Here is a 27,339-nt window from a genome sequence, read left to right on the forward strand (position 1 = left end):
ATAACATGTTTCCCCTAATCGCATAACAGTCACATATTGTTAGCGATTCCAATTAGTATGGGACTATTATTGGAGTAGAGGCTTAGACCAATTAAAGAAAATGGTTGTATCTTACCAATTAGTATCGAAAAACCTGCAATAAGCTCCTTGTGTGAATTATTACTTGATAGGTCCAGCCATCAAATTCCAGCTAATCAGCTACTTTTTATTCCTAGGGAATCCACTCGTTGATTTGGTCAAATTTCTGTTCCGATGTTCTGATGGATGCCGCGCAATAAAAAAAAGCGGTGACTGTTGAAATCAACAGACCTGAGAATTCCATGTTGACTAATATCAGGTCATGAATTACTGCCTAGACTACCGAACAAAACAGGTCGTCTTGCTAAACCGATCGATAGTTGACTTTCCGGACTGCCAAGCTTCAATTGAATTCGAACAAATTCCAGTGTTTTTGGTAGGAAGCTATGAACTGCAACATTGCGGTGCAACAAGCGGCTAGTTGCCGTTCCTTAAAGAACAAAGACAATATTTTTTTTAAATATATTAACCTGCCAAAAATCTGTTCAGACCAGTCTTACCATGGCACCTGTTTCCCGGAAACATGGTCGGAAGAATCCGGGACCTTACACAACAAACGATAAACCACGAGAGCATTCCGATAAATTTTGGTACTTCCTGCTCCGGTCCGTTCCATTTAATCTCACCAACGCACTGCTCCTGGACATGTTTACAAATAGAAAATACTAAATATTTCACGGATTAATTAATCACGGTGGAACTCGTAGCCAAATCATAAATTAGCTGAGGCCAGAAGTTCGTGCAAAACACAATTTCAAAACACACTGACACTGATATTTTTTTTTCAGTCATTGATATAATTTCAATGATGGAGGGATCGGTAACGAAAGCTATATATCCATTGATTTTCTCTGTAGATTTTTATGCAGTTGTAGATTTCGGTAAAAATGTGTGTGTTCAGTCTTTTCAAAATATTACAATTTTAAAAAAAGATTTTCTGATCCAAAACTGAATGTTATTTTATAAAATCTTGATATAAATCCCGGCATACTATGATTTTTTTTCAAAAAATGTACATTATGAAATAGCGCAATCAGCGCAGTAAATAATACAATTCGATTTTGCATAGCAAATGTTATGTTACTGGTTCTAAGATACCAAGAGTTTTTACATAAACTACCATCATGCTTATTCATAACAAAACAACCAAATTTATGTCATAGCTCAATAAATAGAAAGCTTGCTTTCTGGCTCGGTGGCTATGAGTTCGATCTTAAAAGTACTGCTCTGACACAATTCTGAAAATGAATCATAAATATGAAATCACGAATAACATAAACAATTTTAAGAGGCTTTTATAAAAAAACAATAAACAACAAATCAGCATAAAATTAAATTATTTATGTTTATGCTTAAGTTTCACTTTTAACAACTTCCAAAGCTGTTCGGATCAATATGATCCGAAGTGCGCATTCAAATTATCATAGTTTTCTATACTGAAGAATTGAGATTTTTGAAATACCAACCAAATATTAATTATAAAATCATATCATTGAAACATGTGATACAGCGATAAAGCCAGAATTCAATGTTTTATTTAAATAAGTTTTTTATTTACCTGAAGTTCCGTGACAGGAGTTTTGGGACTTTATCATTTGGAACCAACTATGAAAAAAATCTGGCAAAACATATCTTAATTTTAAACACTAGAATGAATTATCTACACAATTAATCTCATATCATCATTCAGTCATCATTGGCGGCCAGGAAAATGCCAACCAACTATAAAAGTAAAATATCTCAAAATAAATTTGAACGAAAATTTGTTTTGATTTTTTTTAAGATTAATTATCCTTGGCAACATTTTTTTAAATTTTTCGACTACAGCTGTTTTCAAAATTACAAAAAAGCACTTGAGATTTTCGCTAATCAGAAAATTATTTTAAATATGTTTTGTTAACATATTAACGGACAGGCGTTTTGAAAAACTCCACATATTGTTATGGTTGGTTTGGGAGCAAATTCATTAATTAACGAAAACAAAAAAGTATTTATAAATTTCATAAAAGTGTTTTTTGTTACCTTAACGATGCCTCGTTTTTCTATGACAGAGAAATCAACACAAAGTAATCCGCTTAGTTCTTCGTTTCTTTTGAGTTAACTTTAAAATTCAATACTTGGAAATATGATTTTCTGTTTCAAAAAAATGATACCTGAATTATGCCTATTTTTGCAATCACTGAAAATCAACACTCAAAATGCGCACACTATGCCGGTAACGAAAAAATATGCTCTTTGTGTTCAGTTCGATTTGATTTTGAACCCCTAAATAACTCTATTTTTCATCACAGAAAATTGAATACCAAATTATGCTACGATTTTGATATCACTTTTCTGCTCTGTCGTGATAAATGAAACCTTAATGATGCCTTGTTTTGTTATCTGGGGAAAAAACAAAACCAAAAAGAGCTTTCATTTTGGTCTCAATGCTTTTTTAGGTATTGGTTTGGCATCGAGTTTTGATGTATTGATGCTTCAATGAAACCTATTTTTGCCATCGGGAAAAATGCGATACTAAATCGTGCTATCATTTTGGCATTGATAGCTTATTTTGGTTACTGTTTGCTATCGATTCAGGCATCAAAGTCTGCTCGGGAGGACCTTTCAATATTTATCATTGATAATTGCTTCAAAGTAATTTTACTTAGTGTAACAATTTCTCAACATATTTGCTTAATTTTTTAATTTAAAAAAGGGACGATTTTTTTTAAGTGTTTCTTTTTTTTTTTTAATCAAAATTAAAGGGAAGATTTGATGTATTTTTTTTTGTATTATAATATTTTTTAAATAAAATTAACAACTAATATTTTTCTATAGTAACAGAATTCAGTTACAAAGTCCAACTTATACGTGACATATCGTTAAAGACCCAATGGCTACGCATTTAAGGAGTTATGAATGTTTTTTTTGCTACACAAATTACATTTTTTAAGCAATTCTGGAAGTATGATTGTCGTACTTCAGTTTGGAATTCGGAAAAACTATCAATGTATCATTGTCCGGGCACACAAATGTTTCTTGTTCCGAACGCTTTGCACTGTTTGAATATTTTTCGAAAAATGTAAAAGTTTTGCTGAAGAACTTAAACAATTAACATAACCAAGACCAAATCCGAATAAGAGCTAATTCATTAACAACAACAGAAAACCGTCAAAGTCTGCAAAAAGAACAGCAGAAAAATAACAAAATTGACAAATAATGAAAGGAAAAAAATGAAAAAATGACAAAAATGACAAAAATGACAAAAATGACAAAAATGACAAAAATGACAAAAATGACAAAAATGACAAAAATGACAAAAATGACAAAATTGACAAAAATGAGGAAATTGACAAAAATGACAAAAATGACAAAAATGACAAAAATGACAAAAATGACAAAAATGACAAAAATGACAAAAATGACAAAAATGACAAAAATGACAAAAATGACAAAAATGACAAAAATGACAAAAATGACAAAAATGACAAAAATGACAAAAATGACAAAACTGACAAAAATGACAAAAATGACAAAAAGGACAAAAATGACAAAAAGGACAAAAATGACAAAAATGACAAATATGATAAAAATGACAAAAATGACAAAAATGACAAAAATGACAAAAATGACAAAAATGACAAAAATGACAAAAATGACAAAAATGACAAAAATTACAAAAATGACAAAAATGACAAAAATGACAAAAATGACAAAAATGACAAAAATGACAAAAATGACAAAAATGACAAAAATGACAAAAATGACAAAAATGACAAAAATGACAAAAATGACAAAAATGACAAAAATGACAAAAATGACAAAAATGACAAAAATGACAAAAATGACAAAAATGACAAAAATGACAAAAATGACAAAAATGACAAAAATGACAAAAATGACAAAAATGACAAAAATGACAAAAATGACAAATATGACAAAAATGACAAAAATGACAAAAATGACAAAAATGACAAAAATGACAAAAATGACAAAAATGACAAAAATAACAAAAATGACAAAAATGATAAAAATGATAAAAATGACAAAAATGACAAATATGACAAAAATGACAAAAATGACAAAAATGACAAAAATGACAAAAATGACAAAAATGACAAAAATGAGAAAAATGAGAAAATTGACAAAAATGAGAAAATTGACAAAAATGACAAAAATGACAAAAATGACAAAAATGACAAAAATGACAAAAATGACAAAAATGACAAAAATGACAAAAATGACAAAAATGACAAAAATGACAAAAATGACAAAAATGACAAAAATGACAAAAATGACAAAAATGACAAAAATGACAAAAATGACAAAAATGACAAAAATGACAAAAATGACAAAAATGACAAAAATGACAAAAATGACAAAAATGACAAAAATGACAAAAATGACAAAAATGACAAAAATGACAAAAATGACAAAAATGACAAAAATGACAAAAATGACAAAAATGACAAAAATGACAAAAATGACAAAAATGACAAAAATGACAAAAATGACAAAAATGACAAAAATGACAAAAATGACAAAAATGACAAAAATGACAAAAATGACAAAAATGACAAAAATGACAAAAATGACAAAAATGACAAAAATGACAAAAATGACAAAAATGACAAAAATGACAAAAATGACAAAAATGACAAAAATGACAAAAATGACAAAAATGACAAAAATGACAGAAATGACAAAAAATGGCAAAAATGACAAAAATGACAAAAATGATAAAAAAGACAAAAGTGATGAAAATGACAAAAATGACAAAAATGATAAAAATGACAAAAATGATAAAAATGACAAAAATGACAAAAATGACAAGAATGACAAAAATGACAAAAATGACAAAAATGACAAAAATGAGAAAATTGACAAAAATGACAAAAATGACAAAAATGACAAAAATGACAAAAATGACAAAAATGACAAAAATGACAAAAATGACAAAAATGACAAAAATGACAAAAATGACAAAAATGACAAAAATGACAAAAATGACAAAAATGACAAAAATGACAAAAATGACAAAAATGACAAAAATGACAAAAATGACAAAAATGACAAAATGACAAAAATGACAAAAATGACAAAAATGACAAAAATGACAAAAATGACAAAAATGACAAAAATGACAAAAATGACAAAAATGACAAAAATGACAAAAATGACAAAAATGACAAAAATGACAAAAATGACAAAAATGACAAAAATGACAAAAATGACAAAAATGACAAAAATGACAAAAATGACAAAAATGACAAAAATGACAAAAATGACAAAAATGACAAAAATGACAAAAATGACAAAAATGACAAAAATGACAAAAATGACAAAAATGACAAAAATGACAAAAATGACAAAAATGACAAAAATGACCAAAATGACAAAAATGACAAAAATGACAAAAATGACAAAAATGACAAAAATGACAAAAATGACAAAAATGACAAAAATGACAAAAATGACAAAAATGACAAAAATGACAAAAATGACAAAAATGACTAAAATGACAAAAATGACAAAAATGACAAAAATGACAAAAATGACAAAAATGACAAAAATGACAAAAATGATAAAAATGACAAAAATGACAAAAATGAGAAAATTGACAAAAATGAGAAATATGACAAAAATGAGAAAAATGACATAAATGACAAAAATGACAAAAATGACAAAAATGACAAAAATGACAAAAATGACAAAAATGACAAAAATGACAAAAATGACAAAAATGACAAAAATGACAAAAATGACAAAAATGACAAAAATGACAAAAATGACAAAAATAACAAAAACGACAAAAATGACAAAAACGACAAAAAAGTCAAATATGATAAAAATGGCAAAAATTACCAAAATGACAAAAATGACAAAAATGACAAAAATGACAAAAATGACAAAAATGACAAAAATGACAAAAATGACAAAAATGACAAAAATGACAAAAATGACAAAAATAACAAAAATGACAAAAATGACAAAAATGACAAAAATGACAAAAATGACAAAAATGACAAAAATGACAAAATGACAAAAATGACAAAAATGACAAAAATGACAAAAATGACAAAAATGACAAAAATGACAAAAATGACAAAAATGACAAAAATGACAAAAATGACAAAAATGACAAAAATGACAAAAATGACAAAAATGACAAAAATGACAAAAATGACAAAAATGACAAAAATGACAAAAATGACAAAAATGACAAAAATGACAAAAATGACAAAAATGACAAAAATGACAAAAATGACAAAAATGACAAAAATGACAAAAATGACAAAAATGACAAAAATGACAAAAATGACAAAAATGACAAAAATGACAAAAATGACAAAAATGACAAAAATGACAAAAATGACAAAAATGACAAAAATGACAAAAATGACAAAAATGACAAAAATGACAAAAATGACAAAAATGACAAAAATGACAAAAATGACAAAAATGACAAAAATGACAAAAATGACAAAAATGACAAAAATGACAAAAATGACAAAAATGACAAAAATGACAACAAAAATGACAACAAAAATGACAAAAATGACAAAAATTACAAAAATGACAAAAATGACAAAAATGACAAAAATGACAAAAATGACAAAAATGACAAAAATAGCAAAAATAACAAAAATGACAAAAATGACAAAAATGAAAAAAATGACAAATATGACAAATATGACAAATATGACAAATATGACAAATATGACAAATATGACAAAAAGACAAAAAGACAAAAATGACATAAATTATAAACATTGCAAAAAATACCAAAATTGCAAAAGTAACAAAATTTACAAAAAGGACAAATATAACAGAAATGATCAAAATAAGTTAAACTAAAAATTTAAAAATTATAACAAATTTGTAGATTCCTGGAAATTGGCAAAGTTGACAAATTGAGAAAATATTATAAAATCGACAAGAATGAAAAAATGACAAAATTGTCGAAAATTAAAAAAAATACAAAATGAATGAAGTTTTAAAACAATGACAAAATTATAAAACAACCAAATTGTTGAAATTGGCAAAAATTACCATAATTCGGCAATTTCACCATTTTTTTCTATTTTATCAATTTGATCACTTTTTACAATTTTTTCGGTTTTGTCAATTTTTACTTTTTTCCTTTTTTCTCAGGGATTTTTAAAATCTTTTCATTTTTGTCAGTTTGGTCATTTTAATCATTTGTCAATTTGACCAAAATTCTCATTTTCAGTTCATATTTGTTTATTTTGCAAATTTTGCAAATTTTGTTAAGTTTTTAAATTGGCCAATTCTGTCAAACTTGTCAATTTTCCAAATTTCGTTATTCTTGACAATTTTTGGTTACTCAGAACAAACGATAAAATTTTTCGAAACACATGGTTGGTCATTAGAGTGCCCCAAATGACCCGACTTTTGAAAAAGTTATGCGCTGCAGGCGAAAATTGATCCTAGGCCTAGTACAAGATCTCATGCCAAATTTGGGCCAGATCGGATCACGGGAAGGGGTCGCTCAACGAGCCTGAGTCGCTCAACGAGCCTGAAGTTTGTATGGGATTTTGAGACATTTTGTTCGGGAGAAACATGAAAAACCAGTTTTTCATCAATAACTTTGGTTCCCGTCGGCCGATTTCTTTCAAAAACGGGTTTTCTTAAAGCCTAAATTATGAAAAACATTTCATCCGAAGACTGCATATCGATAAGAGTTAAGACAAAAAAGTTATTGGACTTCCAAAATGGGCTAACTTTTTTTAAAGTGGTATTCATCACTGCTAATGAGGCGTCAATAAGTTCGACCGCCCCGACTCATTTACAGTGATGAATACCATCCTTAAATAAGTTAGCCCATTTTGGAAGCCTAATAACTTTTTTGTCTTAACTCTTATCGATATGCAGTCTTCGGATAAAATGTTTTTCATAATTTAGGCTTTAAGAAAACCCGTTTTTGAAAGAAATCGGCCGACGGGAACCAAAGTTATTGATGAAAAATTTGTTTTTCATGTTTCTCCCGAACAAAATGTCTCAAAATCCCATACAAACTTCAGGCTCGTTGAGCGACCCTTTCCCGTGATCCGATCTGGCCCAAATTTGGCATGAGATCTAGTACTAGGCCTAGGATCAATTTTAGCCTGCAGCGCATAACATTTCACAGGTTTTGAATTTCCCATACAAATTTGGGGCAGTCTATTGGTCATTATTTTTTAAATTATGTTTTTTTTTTATCTTTTATCGTTTTATTTAACTTTTTTTTGACTTGTTCATTTGTTGTAACTCCAAAAGGAGTACTTTGAGACAAGGCCGTAGACTCGTGGGGGTAACATATTTTTTTTCTATGACATTTTTTCCCGAACAATGTATGAATTGAATAATTAAAAGTACTTATGATTTTTCAATAATATTTGATTATTCATTTTTTAATTCGTTTTTCTAGTTTAATAGAAACATTTGAAAATACATCTTAATATCTGTCAAATGATGATCCTTTGGCAACAAAATAGGAAACTTACTTTCATCGATGGTTGAAATCTTCAGTTTGCATCAAAATCTGGTGAACTTAGCTTAAGATTGCTAGAAGTTATAATTTTTTTTAAAACCTGACAAAATTCGAACATTCTATTCCAAATTTTCAAACCAAAATCTGATCAATATTTGGGAAAATTTGACAAAAATCCAAGAACTATTCAACAAAAAAAAACAAGGAAAAATATAAAACAGATTTTGATTCGTTTTTCAGTCTCCCAAAAATCGTTTATGTTTATTTTAATGAATCTAGCTTTTAAAATTTTATTTTTGGGAACAAAATTTAAAATTATAAAAAAAATTTATGAACATAATTTTTTTTTTATTTTTTCAAAAAAAAATGTGAATAAATACGGGAAAAAACAGGTTTTTTTTAAACAAAATTTGGGCGGCTGAACCTTCTCCTATTTTTTTTTATTTTTAATATTCGGGCAAGTCTGGGTAATCTGGCTAGCTTAATTTGAACTTACAATAGCTTTTTTTTAAGAAAGCCTTCAATTTCGAACGAAAATTCTTAAAATGAATCCAATTTTCAAAGGTAAAAGTAAAAGATTAAAATTTTGCAGTATAAATCAGATTTATGCAAACTCGATTTTAGTTTGAAATTTTGTTCTTGAAAATACTGCAATATTAGTAATGTTGAATAATACGCCAAAACCTATGAAATTCCCTGAAACTTCTCGAAGAGAACATACATGCTTCTTTATTATCAATTTATTTTCAGTAAAAATCAATTTCTGTGGGTGGATTTTTTTTTGCTGAACTATAGTTCTACTAAATTTTTGTCATTTTCAGCTGAATGGTGCAAACGAACTGACTTTGGTAAAGTTCTAAAACCGAACTAACAATCAGAATTATCATCCTTCAATCTCTTGCAATTTAAATCTTCACCGGAATAGTCATATTGATAATTTTATTTTGAATGTGGAACTCATTTACGATCTGATTCTGGATCGGAATTTTGAACTTGAATTAAAAATTTTAATTTTCAATCTGTTTAGAGTTCAATACGTTTTCTGAAATGTACATAAAAACGGTTTCTGAATTTAGAAATATGAGCCAAGAATTGAAATCAGTTTCGGAGCCCTCAATCATGAAGCCATAATAATAATTCGGATGTTTTGGGTTTCAATGATTATTTTTTATTTCATATATGTTTTTTTTCTAATCCAACTTGCAAATTTAAGTAAAATATAAAAAATTCGAATCATGAATCTATAACGCTATTTTGAAGCTTTGTTATGTTTGAATTTAGCATAAGAATAAAGTTCATGAACTTCGAATCTGAATATGATATAAAAAACTAATCTTTTTAAAACTCTAATTTTTTTATCATATTCGGAAAAATATTAACTAATTGAAAAAAGTTTGTGTTTTGAAAATCATGAATCAAATTTCGAAAGAAATGTAAAACCAAATTTAAACGACGATTTAAAACACAGCTTTTTATTTCAATTTATAATGAAGATTCGAACCGAAAACAAGAATCCTCAACTGGGTACTTAATCAAAAATTTGAAAACACAAATACAATTTCTATTTTGATTTTAAGGAACCAGAATAAAATTTAGTATTAAGAAATGAATTACTATCCATATGTGGGAAAATTTAGAAAATCTGTAGCTGTATTCTGAACCTGGGATTAGTTTTCGAGGTTTTGTAGCCAGTTTTGAGTCAAGATTGATACTATCGAATAACCTTACTCCATCATCTAAATTTGATTTAAAAAAATTAATGTGGAGTACAACACCTAGCTTGCTTTTGATGGACCCTCACGGGGAGGGGGGAGGGTTCAACCCTCAACCCCCCCCCCCCCCCCCCCGTTCCTACGGCCATGCCTCGAGATTATACTTTTTTTTAAAAAATTCCTGGATCCAATCATTCAAAAACGACCTATTTGTTGAAAATTATGTTAGTTATATGAAAATTAAGATTACTTTAAAATACTTCCTATTAGAAATTTTAATTTTTTTCCATTCATTCTGGATCTACTGCGTTTGGAAATCTTTAATCACAATTTAACGATTCAGAATTTAAAAATCTTTTTCATTATTTTGTGTCGTGCATATAATTTACAGGCTGTAAGAAAGGCTACAATTCCATGTCCCGTCTATTAAATCAGGTTTTTTTTTCTTTGTCAATCGCATACGGCTTAAGGAATAGTGTGCGAACCAGTAAATGTGAAATATTCAAATATTTGTTATTGATATCCGAAAAAAAATAACGATAACGATAAAGAAGTTGAAAATGCTCAGCCATTGAGACTCGCAAGGTTGTTCTGGAACTTTTACTTACATTTTACAATTTTAGAAAAAATGGGAAAGCCAAACCAATAGCCGAATTAAACATCTAGTTTATAAATAGGTTTGCAATAGGGATTGTTAATTGAGATCATAACTGTAAACCTTTTCAGCAAATGTTTCAGTTATTATAAACTGTAGTAAGTGATTAAAATCACAGAACTCAAACATGTGTACACACATGTGCTTCCAAATTTAATAACCAAAACACATTAATTATCGAAAAACTTCATTAAAAAGCATCGAAAAAAATATACAACAATTTGGACGCAAACAGCTGATCGAAGAAATTTGGTTAAAACTGATTACCGTATGATTTTTGCGAGATTAAGACTCATTTCATCAAAGGGGCTAGCCGTAGCCAAACGGACGCCTCGTCACGGTAATTGGGCTGGAAATAGATTACCATTCGTTGGTTGATTTTCTTCTCTTTCTCTTGAATTTGGCAAATAAGTAACCCATCGCGCTGGCGTGGAGACTGCACGCAGCGATCAAGAGCTTGACACCGAAAATGAAACCTAACCTCAACGATGACGCGACACGCTGCACTGGCTGATTGTCGCTGCATCCCCATCAGTCAGTGGAGATGATTAACCAAATAAATACGCTGTTCACACAATTGTCTCGGCTGCCTCAACTGTTCCAATTATGAAACGAGTAATCAAAAATTGAGAGAGGGCAAAAAAGAACGGAATGATAAAGTTTCATTCAGATGGCCTTGATTACTATTGAACCACTTTTCGAGCATGATTTATTGTTTCGGAAAACTTAGCGAGTTGAAAGTTCATTCCAGAAGGAGTGCGCTCACTTTTGAGTGGCGCCATCTCGACGCTTGGGATTAAATGCATTGGGTTACCCAAAATTTAAAACTCGGGCCAGTACGAAGAATTCATCAAGGGTTGAACTATGCTTGGAAAAGTATTTTTGGTTTCCATTTTGTATAGGATTACCCCATACTGCCCTGACCAAAGCATAGAAATTTCACTTAAAACTGTAACCACAAGCTTGTGTTCATGATCACTTACAAAATATCTATTTTAGACAGCATTTATTCTTCATTTTATTAGTCAGAGTTCCGAATAACGTTTGCATCCAAAAAAATTTAGAGTTGTTTGTCAACGTTCTCATAAAAAGTAAGGGAATTTCCCGAATTTTTAATAGTAAATTTGCATTGTAAATCTTCAAGTAACGCAATTTCTTCCAATTTGAAAAAATACTCAATGGGTTATTTCCTACAATGTTTTTCCTGTGATGCTCTACCAAACTTAATATTTATTACAGTACAATACTTTGCCACCTTACGGTACAAAAACAATGAAAATGTATCTAGATCTAGCAAACAACACAGCATCAGCAGCCTCATCATTATGAATCCCAAATTTTAAAACCAAAAACTGATTTTACAGCGACATTACAATACGAAACCCCAATCCCAGAGGCTGGGAAAACTGCATCTTCTGCTTTGCTGGGGTTTGCTCCTCTCACCGACCTTGTTGTTGCTGCTGCTGCTTCAGCTGAGAAAACCAACCGAAGATCGCTGGTTGCAGTTTTTCGGGCTTTTCCTCCTCATCCGTCGATCATTCACCCACCGATGTTGTTCCTTCTCTTGGAATCTCTATAGGGGGAACTGTTCTTAAATGCGCATGGAGATTTTTCTCAAGTGTAATTTTCAGTTCAAGAAATGTTAACAAGCATGTCAAAAAATTGGCTAGCCTCAGGCGGAATTCAGTCCTAGAGTAAGTGTACCCACCTCCGTCGTATCCCTCTGATTCGTATTAATTCATGAATGCATGTTTTAGAGCCGAAAAACACTTTCCACTTCAATTGGCTACTTCACATGATAAACTTACGCCTGTGAATTTTTTTTCTATCACATATTTGTCACCTTTAAAACTATTTTTTGAAATATTTGATTTTGAAATCGCGAAGTGAAATGAATTATTGGCGCACTCCGCCATATTGAAAGACGAACTTACTGATCCCCACAACGTGTTTCTTTGCTTTAACGCTTCCTGTAAATGCATGTAACGATTTAAATCATAAAATCCAACAGAAAAATGTTGAAATAAGATTAGTAAAATTATTTCAAACTAATCTGATTTGTATAAATTTGTCAATTTTCGATTGAAATCGAATCGCTCGAATTGCGACAAGAATAGGAAACTGTTTTGCAATGATTGGAAATAGACCGGTTAATTTTAACGATTTTGCTGACCACAGTTGGACTCATAGAGAATTAACATAATTGATTTCCAAGTATTTTTGTTTATTTTGATCTCATTGAAGCTAGGAACTTAATGCGCTGGGAGATAAGTGCAAGAAGTCTATTTATATTGATAATGCACTTGAATGTATTCAGCATTGCATATAATTCATGGTTTTTAATGAACAAAGAATTGATGACTTTTTTAGCTGAGTGGTTGGTGTTTTACAAATTATTTACTAACAGTACCGTGCATAATTTAACAGAAGTTGGGGTGTTCGCGAGAATCTCCAACTTTACACATATCTAACGTTCAACTCCAATGACACTATTTCTTCAAAGTTTTATATTTTAAGATTTGATTTTTTTTTATTCTATTATCTGATGACATTAAACATTATTTGAAACATGAGATACATCAATTCTATGGAAATTACACTTTTTGAGCTTCTTTCATTCAAACTGCAATATTTCACATACGACCAAACGCTTTGCTCTACAGAATGGTCACTGAGAGATGCTTGAAAACTAAAACTAAAACTTCTCCAGTTTTCAGAGATTCTCTGAATGGGAATCAATAACTATTCCAGCAAAACACTTCAATTCTTGGACAGAAAACCTCGATTTCTATTGATTTTTTACGATGCAGAGAAAACAATGCAATTAATTTGGATGAATGGATCATTAAAATTTTGAAATTAGAATTTATGAGTCTCTGTTTTAGATCTCATTACAAGTTTCAATAGAAAATCGATTTTGGTAGATTTTTTGTACATAAATTCGTTCAAAATTCTACAAAATCGAACCTGCTTATATTCTGATTCCTCCCATATAAGTTTTAAAACTTAACTCATGTTTGCTTCATTCTTATAAATTCTCAGTGAATTTTCAACAAAATGTGTTTCTTCGTTTTTGACATATAACAGTTTGAATGAAAACTGTCGAAAGGTCTAATTTTAGTTGAATTACTGTACGTCAATTCCCAAAAATTTGAACCCAAAAACTTGCATTTAGCTGATTTTTTTTGCAACAACAAAACAAAATGACAACAACAAATTGTTAGAATAACAAAGCGTCAATTTCCGAGAAAAAATCTTTCTTGCAAAAACTTTAATCGCTCGTAAAAAAAACTCGAATAGATGAACTGAACCAGTCTAAAACGCATCTCACGCATCACCGTGGCGTTGCTTTGTTTCGATATCCTTCACCAGGGTTCCCATATGAATAAGCATACAAATGTTGTCAAAAAGCGTGTGGAATATAGTTCAATGAATGAAACAACCAACATGGAAGGCAATTCTATTCAAGTAATGAAAAAAGCTTCCTTAAGCCGTTGTCTTAGGGGCCTCTACCCTACATTATTCTAATCCTCAGATATTTCATTTTACGACAGTGTTAAACGTTCACCAATTGAATCTATATGTTTCAATTGCAAACTTCACAAACCTTTTGCATTGAAACTCAAATTTTGATATGAAAAAACCCTAACTCAGCCTTGGAATTAGTTTTCTTTGAACAATGTAACTAAACAACTTGAGAATTCAAAGCCGACCATTTTAATTTCAAATTCATTCATCAAATACCAATTGAACACATTGACAAGCAGGTAGCCATTTGAAAGGTGTTAACTTCTCAATACAGTCAAAGGATTAAGCAAAAAATGTCTAAAACCTAGAATCCACAGAATCCACAATCCTAGAACTCCACATTCAAATGGATTTCAATGATCTACACAAGGCTACGAAATTCACGCCACAAATGCCTTGAATCATGAATATTTAATTTAAGCTTCGAAGTTCTGGGCTTTGCTTTAATTCTTAGTTTCAAATATTTATTTCTAATTATTGTGAACCTGAATTAAAATATCGAAATATCAAATGATGTTTCAATTCCGGATCGCCATTTTGAAGCTTTGTTATGTTTGAATTCAGCATTAAAATTGAGTGTAGCACTTCGAAACTGAATATGAAACAAACGCTCTGTAAGATCCTTTTTTCATAGTTGGGAAAATATTTTCAAAAAATCTAAAATGCATATTAATTTCGTATGAAATTTTGTATGAAATGCAAAACCAAATTTGATCCAGGTCCTTCAAGTAGCTTTTCATTTCTAGCTTCTAATGATGATTTTAAATAAAAATCATGAATCCTGAACTGGATCCAAAATATGAAATACAACGTTGTGTGTGTTCAAGTTCAAGTTAATAACTTAAAAAATCCTTGCTGAATCATCAAAATTAGCTTGAGAATTAAAAATTGTAGAGTAGAAAACCTCCCTAGCGTTTCCTGGACCCTCATGGGAAGAGGGAGGGCCTGTTCCTACGGCCAGGAGTTAAGATTATTAATAATCAAAAATTATGATTATTATGCTGAACATTTTTGAATCATGAACCTGATCTGAAATTTATGTAAGAATTCGAATTGAATATCTTTGTAACTTTGTGTAATTGATGTTATATTTTATGTAGATATTCTATTTATGTGTCTGTTCTTATGTCCGATGCTTTAAATTCTGATTTTATTCGGAATTGAAATTGGTATTAGTTTTCTGATGTTTCGAAAATATTGGTTTAAAATTTGTAAACAAGACTGATTAAAAAAAATTTAGAGCAAATTTCTAATTCAGTATAAAGAATATAACTCTTAATATTTTATTTTTTATTCACTATAAAAAAAACCATTAATTTGAAACTTTGTTCCCCTTTTATTTTGAACCGTATTATGGTTTATTTTTGTATTTTTTTGAGTTAGTGTGATGGTCAAAATAGAAATATGGTCTTATTTATTAATTTACCATCTGACGCGGCGTGTTTGCTACACCTTCTAAAATTGATAGAAATTTAGCAAAAGAGATAAATTCTTGTTTTCTTAAATATTCTTTTCTGTTAATAAACCTGTCATAAAATTTGTTTTCCCATCATGATTTTGTAGTCTTAAATTAAGACTCTGTGTTTATTGATTTATAAGTTCCTAAATTCTGCCACAATAAATGATTTACTTGTATCAATTTCCTCTTCCAAGCCAAATTTGAAACCATTTGCTTGATCACTTTCCATGTCAATAAAAGTATAATCATGAGAGTCTCCTGTTCAATATTCAAGAAAACGTTTCTCGTACACCTATCCCTTCTATGCAAAATTTACTCGATCAACTCTCGAGTAATTAAAAAAAACGTATTGGTGAACCCCTCTCCCTTTTCAAGCTCCCTACTGAAAAGAAATTCATATTTTCGTAGTCATTTCTATGACTTATTTGACCCTATTTGATTAAAATGTTATCGATTTAGGCGAAAATGTATGAGAGCTGTTCTCTTCCTTATTCATCCCCCCACTGCACAGTGGTCCGAAGAGGCTAAAAGTGGAACTTTTTTCGTAGCGCCCCTGTCTTTCATCTTATCTCTTAAGTGTCTTCAGAACATTTGCTTCTTCAAACATGCTTCATAATTTGAAAGTATCAAAAGTTAGTCAAAGTACACTATAAAAAAAATTTAAAATTCTAACTTTTTTATTTCAATAGATAGAGCTTTACTTGATACTACAAAGTTGTAGAATACATGAAAATATGAAACTTTGTTAAATACATCAAAACTCTATCTCTTTCCAGAGCAGAGTTATAAAATTTTTATTTTGAAAGTTACTTAAAAGTTAGTTTTTTAAACTTAACTATAGTTAGAAGAGGATTTACATGAATAAGATGTTCTGAACATTTGTTAAGGCATTCAAATCACACGTTTTGCACAAAATTTCAACATTCTACGTCGTTTCTTAGCCAACTTATTGCAACTTTAAGTTTTATTTTTGCTCAACTTCACGAGCGTTTATTGCAAAAACGTACAAGTGGATTTTTAAAACTAATGAACCACAAATTATGATAAAAATTGTAAGAGAGCCCCCCTCTCCCTTTCCTTTTTCCCCTCTGGAAAAAGGAGGGATACCAAACATTCATAGAAACATTTCTCGTACCAAAATCCACTTCCATGCCGATTTTGGTACCATTTGTTCGAATGGTACCCCCCCTTCAAGTAAGAGGGAGGGGTCCCAAACTGTAATGGGAACCTTCCCTGGCCTCAAAAGCACCCACCTGCGAAGTTTCAAGAAAATCGTTTCAGTAGTTTTCGAATCTATAGGGAGCAGACAGACAGAAATCCATCTTTATATATAAAGACTAGCAGACCCGGTGTGTTGTGCTACCCCTTCCATGGAAAAAATATTCGTTTGAACTATTTTAATTAAAATAAAATTCCTTTTTAATTAAATTTCAACATTATTCAGAAGCGAACTATTTTTCATCGAATCTAAAAAAAATAGAAGGGATCTTCAATACAATAAATAATCCTTGAAATAATTTAAATTGCCTCTTTTTGAAGCGGGAGGAGTATTCGAATCCAGGCAAATTTGTACACAATCGAAAAGTGTGTTCAACTTTTTACCTCACTATGTCAAAACTCTTACGTTTATCAATTTTTAACAAAAATCCTTCAATGATTGTTGGAATATTGTCTATTTTTTGTTAATTTTTTATGGGGGTCTCCCCTTTTTGGATTCGGAGGAGTTTGAAAGTATCATTGAAACCATTCCCGGTCATTAAAACGAATACACACCAAATTTCACATAAATCGGTTCTGTAAATTCCGAAAATTGTTCAAATTGTGTCATATTTTCATTAATGTTGTATGGGAGCCCCCCTACTTTAAGTCGAAGAGGTTTGAAAGTATTATAGAAATGATTTCCAGTCTTGAAAACGGCAACATACAAAGTTGTACGTTTATCGGTTCAGTAGTTTCTGAAAATTGTTCATATTGTGTCAAATATTTGTTAATTTTGTATAGAAGCCCCACCCCCGCCCCTCTTTGGATTCGGAGGGGTTTAAAAGTATCATAGAAACCATTCCTGGTCTTGAAAACGGCTACACATAAAATTGTACGTTAATAGGATCAATAAATTCCGAAAATTGTTCAAACTGTGTCATATTTTCATTAATTTTGTATGGGAGCCCCTCCCCCCCGTTACCTTAAGTCGGAGCGGTTTGAAAGTATCATAAAAACCATCTCCGACCCCAAAAACTCTTACATACCTTATTTCACATTGATCGGTTCAGTAGTTTTCGAGTCTACGGGGAACAGACAGACAGACAAACATTCATTTTTATATAGATAGATTATCCTTTTTTTGTGTTCTTATTATTTTTAGCAAAATTTGAATTTCGAAAGCTCCCTTCCTTCCCCCTTGGCTAAATATGTGCATTTAGCCAGCCTGGTTGCGGAAATCGGCTATTTTTCGATTTCTCGACTACTTTTATTATACAATCATTTTCCCAAAAACTATCAGAGATTTACAAATTTCAACAAAATTTCTCCAATGTATAGAAAACAGATGTGGTCTTCTAATGTGCATCTAGTTTTCAGACACCTTTTTATTGGAATATTGCGAAGAAAATAAGAACTGTCCATAGTATGCGCACTAAGGAACACTTCCCCCGACTCATGTTGTTGAACAGCTGCAGCAACCGATTTTTCCCACCCACCCAACTCCCTCCCCGTGGAAAGTTGCCGGAGAGTGATTGAAACTCTCTCCGAGCGAAAGACGTTCGTCCACTTTCTCTCACATCTTTGCTCCCGTCCAGAGTGGGTTGAATTGTTGCTACTCTCTGTTGTTGATTCACATCAACAACCGGCAGCAGCGGCAACCCGATGAAAGCCAACCGACCAACCAGCTGACTTACCAGTTCAAATAGGCATAGGCTCTTGCTGACTGGAGTTGATGACTTCAGTCCATTCATCGTCGTGTGCTGGTCTCTTCTTCTGGGAGTTGGGAGTTTCCAGCTTGCCGCGTAAAAAGAGTTCATAGACCAAAATCAGTTCAGTTTACTTTTGGCCGCTGTACCGGGTGCATGCGCTAGTGTCTGGGTAGTAGCTTTCAGGCAGTTTTTCTTTTAGTTTTTGGTCGGAACCGTTTCCGTATTCAGTCAGTTCAACCGAGTTGAGAGTTTTCCGTTAGGGAAAAAAAACAGCACGTGAGACCTGGTGTTTTGTGGCGCGAATTTCTATTACAGGAAGGAAAATTGCCCATATTAAGTTTCAATTTATGTTCTGTTTATCTACCATTTTCTCGCGCTGTATGGGTCTTCGGTTTCTGAGTGTTTTTTTTTCGGTGGCACTTGGGCACCTGGAGATTTGCAATTTTGCAGTGGATTCTGAGGCGTTAAGGAGGAGATAAGTGCAGTTAGCCCACAGGTGTAGCCGAGAAGTAGAACTAGAGCTCATCCCGGGGGGTGCCGTTGGATTAGCCACTTGTTCCACAGCCGTACCAAATTGTGGAGTTTATTTCCCCAAAAAAGTATGAACGCGTATCGGATTTGATTTGGCCGAATTTTTTGAGCTTCTATTGTTGGATGCCTTCTTGAAAGTTATACTTGAGAAGAAGTGATAGCTGGTAGCAAAAATCGAAAAAACACAGTGAATCGTAAGATCTGAAGAACGAACCCGCTGGGCGTGATATTTTTTTGCTGTTGAACCTATCATCGATCAGAGCACGATTAGCTTCGCCGAAAGCATAAAGCTTTTCCACAGGTGTGAATTGGATAATTGATAGCTGGCTTCAAGGTTGCTGAAGATCCCCCTTGTGTTACAAACTGCCCTAGAAAGTTTTCCAATAATATAAACACACAAACCCGGAAAGCGCCGTTTCCCACACGCTCAATTAAGGTTATTCAGATCTTCACCTTACCGGAACGCAATCGATAGGGCAAAGCAATTCCTGCTCAGTCCAGTGAGTGTGTGCGCTAATTAGATCATCCGGTCCCGGACCCTTTCGCTTTCCATTGGCTTCAGGAAGAAATTCCCGGGAGAAAGTGAAACTGCTGTGAGTTCTTCGGGGACAACTCCGGGTACAATCTGACGATTCCGCAAACCGTTAGCTTGCGAGTAGTTAGCTAGCTAGTTTGTAATCGGTTGGTTTCAAGTCGTCAATATTGTATATTGAAAGGTATTGATAGGGTTCTCTGATGTGTGGTAGCCTGCAGTGAGTGGTCAGTCAGCAAATAAACGACGCGATCGAGTGTGTCCTCATTTTTACCGGTTTAATAAAAAAAGAAAAAGAAGCAAAAAACCAACAATAATCTGGAAGTAAAGTGCTTTGGTTAGTTGTCGCCTGTATGCTGCGAGGGAAAACTACTGGAATCGACCGCATCAACATTTCCACCATCGTCTTTGGATTCCTGCACGGAAGCGGAAAAATCGGAACTATGAAGCTGCGCGTTGGAGTTTTTATTTTGATGGTAAGTGCAAAAAAATCTGGTTTTCTTTCTTCCGATGCGATACAGTGTTGTTTCTCGGATGGGTTGAGAAAGTTGTCAGATATGGCTTAGGATTAGATTTACGCACATGTTGCGTGATGAAAGGGAAAATTGGAAATCATCCTGAAGACGTTTCCATTTTAAGCAACGTATTTTAATGACATATGCCTTGTGACAGATGTGAAATTTTTTTTCCAATGACGCATTCAATCTTCTTTCAATAACTCTTAAAATCAAATAAATATTTAATGAAAAATAAAAAGATAAATATTTTCTGATTTTTTACATGAACTAAACTTTGTTTTGACATTCTATTCAATACTTTCAGTTGAATCCAGCAGGAAATTCTTCATACACTCTATTTCAAATACTAATCTAAATCTACATTAAGGTTGCCCGATTGCTCGGTTTTATCTGGGTTTGCCCGGATATTTAATTCCAAATGTGAGAAAAGTCCGATCTGGACGGTTGCCCAGATTTCATTGAAAAAAGCCGGAATTTATCCGGATTTTTTTCACTTAATTTGCCAAATCATACAAAAACAACAAATTGTGTTGTAGAAATTTTTTATTTATGCGATCAAAACGATTTTTTGGGCAAGTTTATAGAAATAATCTATAAAGGTTTTTTTTGGAAGCCAAAAATACGATTTAAAATCTACTGATGAGTTTTATTGAAAACATTTTTTTTCATGTTTTTTTTCTTGATTTTTGTTGAGAAATTTTTGGGTTTTGCCCAAACGCTCGGATTTTGACAGGTTTTTATATTAATTACACCAAATTAATGTTTTCTAACATTCGCAATCATTTTTATTTTTAATTTGATGATCTTGTTGAATTATTTTGGAATGCTGATGTTTCGAGCGTAACTTAATGTTGTCCAAAATATATTTCCTTTTATGGTTTTCAAAAAAATAAAAATCAACTAGTGATTTAACCCCCCTATGAAGTTTTTTTCTAAATAGAATTTTGGGTTCTTGAAATGAATTTACCATAGTTACGAGAAATTACTTGATCCCAAATAAGTGTTGACAAAAATGTCAGAAAATTGGCGGAATTTATTCCTTGGCCTAAGAAATTTCATTATACGGCACTTTATGGTGTTCACGAATTGAAACTAATTTTGACTGTAAATTTCGGTTAACTTTTTGAATCGAAACTAGAATCTTTACACTTAAAATCCAAACCTCGCCTTAAGAATGAGATTTTATTGAGAAGTGTAACTAAACGAGTTCAGAATTTGAAACCATAGTTCTTTTTACTTATAACTTTAATATTCATTCATGGAATTCTAATTTAACACATCAACAACATGTAACAAGTGTTACCTACTTACGATAGTCAACAGGATTAGCAAAAAAAAAAAATTGATACCTAGTATACATTACTTTATTTCTTATCACTTAGATTACAAAAAACGTTTATGTCATAACAAATTTAAGCTGATATGAAATATTCTTCAGGAACCCAATTGCAGCCTCAATTTAATTTAGTGATTCTTGTTTAAAGAAAAGGTATAAATTAATAACACTAGGCCACAAAATTCAAATTTTTTCGAAGTACACAAATTTATGAGCTAATTATGATTAACTTGGGTGCCCTGAATAATTTTGGAAAAGATGTAAATATCATTTATGCAATTTCTGCGTTATTACATTGCAAAAAATATGTTCAAATTAGAGATGTACCGAATATTCGGTAAATCTGATAGCGATGGCCGCATATTTTTTTAAACTTACCGGATTTTACCCGGATTTATTAAGATTTGTTGGTTAATCAAATAAAAAAAAACAAACGTCTCTTTGAAATTTTTTAATTTTTCTGTTACAAAACGATTTTTTGGAGTTAACCAAACGAGTAGGATACGATTTGAACACTGCTGTTGTTATTCGATGATAACTTTGAATTTCAAGTTATTTTATTTTCTCTTGTATGTTTGAGAATAAGGCCTAGTTTATGTCCAGATTTTCCTTATATTTTACAAATTTTTCGAAAAATTGTTCAGACCCGGCCGTGTGAATACGTTTCGTAGGAAGTATTGGATGCTTAAGGTTAAATTTCATCGACTATTTTGATGACATCTAGCAAAAATTAGACATTCATCTATTTCTTTATAATAAAAAAGCTATTTCAAATAGCTTAACACATGTTTCGACATGTTTTGTCCCGGATTTCACTGGAATCCATTCTTTTTTGTGATAAACGTCCTAGAAGCTACAAGTCATGTAATGTCCTTTTTGCTAATGGTGAAATTTCGAAAATAAAAGAAACCTCTACTTAAAAAAGATCTGATGATCTGAAAGATCTGGTTGGATAAAACCGACTTAAAAATATGAAGGACATAAAAATGGCAGATATAGAATATTTGTATTAGAAATAGCAGTTGAAATAGAAGTATTTCTATTGAAAACTCAACAGAATATTCGACCGAATATTCGGCCGAATATTCGTTTGGCCGAATAGTTGAAAAGGTTAATATTCGGTATTCGGCCGTTCCCCGAATACCACTATTCGGTACATCTCTAGTTCAAATCAAGTTTCTCAATCAATTATCCATTTTCCACAAGATCGCAAGTAATTTTGACTTCTGAAAAAATTATAAAAGCTTTCTTTTTGTTAACTTTTTCCCTTTCTGCAATGGTAGTTTTGAAGTTTGAAAAATCAAATTAGGTTTTGACATTTATTAAAACAAAAATCAAATCGTTTGGTGGGCTTTTAACAATTTGTTGAATGAAATTGAATCTTTTTTTTTTCATTGGTTTAGTAATGTCAAAAAAATTTGTAATGATTTTTAAAAAATAAATTGTAAACTGTGGAATTTACCTGTTCTAGATCATGGAATATTTGAATTTATCATATCCAGGCAATACAGACCCCGTTCGATTTTGGCAACACGCCCGTACATTTTGTGTTGCCAAAATCGAATGTTGCCAAAAATCGAACGGTTTTTTTCTCAACTTTTTTCTCAGTTTTTTTTTACATATCAACTATTATTTTTATCAAACACGTTATTTTTAGTCAACTTCCGACCATTTGTAGTCATTTTTTAATTTTTTCATCATGTTTTTGATGCATTTTGCACTTTTCTTGTTTTGTTTATAATGTTTGTTTTCATTTGTCATAATTGCTGTTTTTGTCGTTCTTCATCATTTTTTAGTTGTTTTTTTTTGTCATTTTCAGTCTTTTTTTTTTAATTTGTTTTTCAACTTTAGGATTTTTCATCTTTTTGTCATTTTTGAGTACATTATAAATTTTTTTAAAAACTTTTGTTTTTATTGTTGCATTTTATCACCATTTCAGAAGATTTAAACGTATTTATGGTGTTTGTCTTAATTAAATTGGTCCTGTTATAACGAAAACTAAAAGGTGATGTTGTTTCTAAAAACCGTTCGATTTTGGCACATGTGCTAAAATCGGATGTTGCCAAAATCGGATGTTGACAAAATCGAATGTTGCCAAAAACGAACGGGGTCTGTATATGATTCCTTGTTTAAATGAGGTATAATAAAGGAATTCCGGCCCAGTTTTTCTCTTTTATGTAGGTTTGTTAGTTTTTCAGTAATCCATGATGTATTTCTTTCAAATCTGATCCATTGTTTAACTTATTAACTCCATATTACCAACACTAGAGGTGATAGAAAAAACCAGTCGAAAGATTCAAGTTCTAAACGCCAAAATCTTCCAAATCAATAATTGAAACCTAGACATCAAAAAGGCTGTTCCATTGAGTTTCTATACCTACATAAGTTTTTAAAATAGTTTTTATTTAAAAAAAAAGTTCTTTCTCAAATGTTGTCAAATGCTATGCATCTTCTTGTTTTATTTTAATTTTTAAAATAATAATCCAAATTTTGAAGCATAGTTTTTTATAATTGTTAAATAAATCTACAGAATTGTATAGTCAAACAAAATATTCAATTTTTTAATTTTCTTCAGTAAGTTTGTCTTTATTTTTCAATTCTGATTTATGTGTTCTGAAAACATAATCTTCTTTGAAGCCTATCAATTAATCCATGAGTTTATAATGGTTTCATTTATTTTAATTGTTTTAAATCTTCTTTGAAAAATCATGATTTTTCAAATAATTTATTATAGCTTCAAAAAATGATGTGAATTATCAACATTAAAGCTTATTTTTAATATGCAATTTTCACTAATTTAGTATTTGCCTGGTGCTTTCAATATTTACAACAATACTAGGAATTCTTCAATTTTATTTTTAATCAATTTCATATTGGTCATTCAAGAGACCTTGTGTACAGGTTGGATACTTTCTCAGTATAGCTTTCAATGATGAATTGAACATTTTACATTTAGTATTGTGAACCCAAAAAAAATTAACTTTTTTACGTTTATTTTGATAACTGGAAGAATTAGAACGTAAAAAATTATTTTATCTCTGACTTTGATCACTGTTACTGTTTATGCTCTACATTGAGGACCTGTCGACCTCCTAAATACTCAGCCATGCTGTCGGATGAAGAGAGCCCAGCTCGAAGAACTAATATACACTCTAATACACACACACACATACACGTTTCCATATCATCATCATCATCATCATAATTATTGTATACTAGACACCTTTTATGTTAACAATGCCATCATCAGTTCATAGAAACCTAGAAAGCCATCTTAAAATTAGAATAAATTCAGAACCAGTAAAGAACAGTCGCTAAATGTAACCTTTCGTTTAAATATACGTAGTAGAGTCAATAAATGTTTTTCCCTTGAGTGGTAGTTTGTCATTTGTAAGATCAGTGTTGTTATTTGTGCCCGGAAACCCAATCCAAGAAAACATTCCCGTCCAAGGAAGGCGAGCAAGCCCCAAACCCAACCGGAGAAACTCTTAGTTTCGCCAAGCCAAAGAAGCGCGAAGTACTTACCCAAGCCGCATACAATCCACCCGAGGTACGATCCCGCGGAACCGCAGAACCAACCCAAGTCCACCCAAGGTACGATCCCGCGGAACCGCAGAACCAACCCAAGGTACGATCCCATCCCAGAACATTGGTCCTTCGAGCCGGATGCAATTTGGAGCACCACCAATTGCTAACCAACGCAAGGAGGGCACAAATTCCACCGCCATCACACTGCATTGAAGCCAAGCAACCAAACCAAGCCAGCGTAAACACCCATCGTAAATCACCATCACCAAGCAACACCACCGACTTTAAGCAAATCAACGTTTGCCGAAGGATTAACGAGCCAGCTGTTATCGACACTTCTTCAGTTAAGTTTCGTTTAATTCTGCTGATCATCTCCAAGATTCTTCGGAAGGTCGAAATCCCTTCGATCGCCATCACCACCAACGTTTGCTGAAGTCAACACGGCCCATCCCATCCCGTTCATCCCACCCGAGGCGACTGGTTTCTTCAATTAAGAACTATTACTGGTTCTTCCAGGTAAATAACTTCAAGGAATAGTCTATGTTCTGCCGTTGCTTGGATTAGTTTTGATCACTACAATATATATATCCCTTTCCAAACCAACAAAAATATCACAATCGAGTGCATCGTTGCATCGGTGCATTTTCGTCATCTTCTGCCCAACGGTTCGCACTAATACCACCACACCAAAACCCAGCCAATATCCCACTGAATGAACCAACAACCGTGGGGCCACCGCCATCTTAATTCAATTCCGGAATCGTTCTGGAATTATCGCACTGTATCCTAGAAAAACGGCCACTACACTTACCAATAATTGAGCTCCTAGTGCCATTGGTACTTCTGGAGTACTTTCGCACTACCATTTTGCACGGAACGTTCGCGAGGTAATTTTTCGAACCGCACACCGCGTGTTTTCCAATCACCGACCCGATTACCGACCGAACCTGAAACTAACTGAATGATTGCATGCCCTATCGAACACATGTATTGGTGAACCCGCTGACGTCGATCGAACTTGATCTTGACATTGAATTTGACTTTCAATGGTGAGATGAGATCGATGAGATTGAATCGAGGGGTGAATTGATGTAAAATTTCGTCGCCCTACTTTTTTGTTGCAATTCAAAATCGACACTGTTCAACGATTGTTCATACCTGTAGAGGAGCGCCAAAATAATTTCTCAAAAGTAAGTTAAGCTCTACAGTGTATGTTCTATGCCGAAGCTTGTTTAAGAAAAATACTACATCGTTAATTTTCCTCTCAAAACGCACCAATTTGCTGAGATTGGATACCGAGATTTGTATACGAAATAAACTGCCATTCCTGAAGACGGTTCGAGCAACATCTGTAGAGACGCGCCAAAAACTGTTTTTTAAAGTAAGTTAAGCTCTACAGTATATGTTTCACGCCGAAGCCAACTTCAGAATAGAAACTACAACAATATTTTTCTCCACTCGATACGCCCCGATTTTGCTGAGATTGGAAGCCCAGAGATTCGATATCAAACTCTGTCGTTTTGAAGCTGAACTCGAGTCATACCTGTAGAGAAGCGCCACCATTTTTTCTCAAAAGTAAGTTTAAGCTCTACAGTGTATGTTCTACGCCGAAGCTTCAATCGTATCAAATACTGACACCGTTTCTCTCGTTCTGTCAAACACGTGAGTGAATATCCGAAGTTATGCCTGCATCTACATCCGTCGCCAAGGTGGCGCCTTTGAAAAGGCTCCAAACAAAACTCCGAGGCCATATTGAGCTTTTCAAAACCATCGCAGTCTACGCAGATACAATTCGAGACGTTACATCCGTGCAACAAATCGCTGTAAGAGTCGAGAAACTGGACGAACTTTGGGAGAAGGTGAACGAAACCATCGAAGACATCGAGAATCACGACGATTACAACCCAGACACAAGTGATGTGAATGAGGAACGCGTAACTTTCGTGAACATGTACTACAACCTCAAGGGCGTGTTCATGGAAAAGATTAAGGAGCTTGAGGAGTCCTCTGCATCACACCAATCCACAAGGTTCATGGATTCTTCGCTTCTGCCGACTGTCGAACATGTGAAGTTACCCCA

General features: G+C 32.2%; 2 protein-coding genes across 2 annotated transcripts in view; one reads left to right on the forward strand and one right to left on the reverse strand.

Moving 5' to 3' along the window:
• LOC129756167 (uncharacterized) lies at positions 1-26,200 on the reverse strand. Its single transcript, XM_055752953.1, has 3 exons — positions 26,071-26,200; positions 579-717; positions 1-508 (listed from the first exon to the last, which is right to left on the reverse strand). Exons 1-3 carry the CDS (start codon positions 26,092-26,094, stop codon positions 339-341), a joined length of 333 nt encoding a protein of 110 aa, XP_055608928.1. The 5' UTR covers positions 26,095-26,200; the 3' UTR covers positions 1-338.
• Positions 18,883-27,339, forward strand: part of LOC129756166 (mucin-2) — a 234,634-nt gene continuing 226,177 nt past the window's right edge. Inside the window, exon 1 of the mRNA XM_055752952.1 lies at positions 18,883-20,353. Within this exon, the coding sequence (XP_055608927.1) occupies positions 20,231-20,353 (123 nt within the window). The 5' untranslated portion in view covers positions 18,883-20,230. The remainder of the gene's footprint in view (positions 20,354-27,339) is intronic.

Source organism: Uranotaenia lowii, chromosome 3 (genome assembly GCF_029784155.1).
Source record: "Uranotaenia lowii strain MFRU-FL chromosome 3, ASM2978415v1, whole genome shotgun sequence".
Classification (NCBI taxonomy): Eukaryota; Metazoa; Arthropoda; class Insecta; order Diptera; family Culicidae; genus Uranotaenia; species Uranotaenia lowii.

What these genes read in the sequence shown, in the direction of transcription:
- LOC129756167 (XM_055752953.1), bottom strand. Translation starts at nt 26,094, where the DNA reads ATGGCACTAGGAGCTCAATTATTG. An exon ending in CACTAGGAGCTCAATTATTG is followed by an intron (nt 718 to 26,070) that starts GTAAGTGTAGTG and finishes AAACATGTCCAG; the next exon opens with GAGCAGTGCGTTGGTGAGAT. An exon ending in TCCGGGAAACAGGTGCCATG is followed by an intron (nt 509 to 578) that starts GTAAGACTGGTC and finishes TTGTTCTTTAAG; the next exon opens with GAACGGCAACTAGCCGCTTG.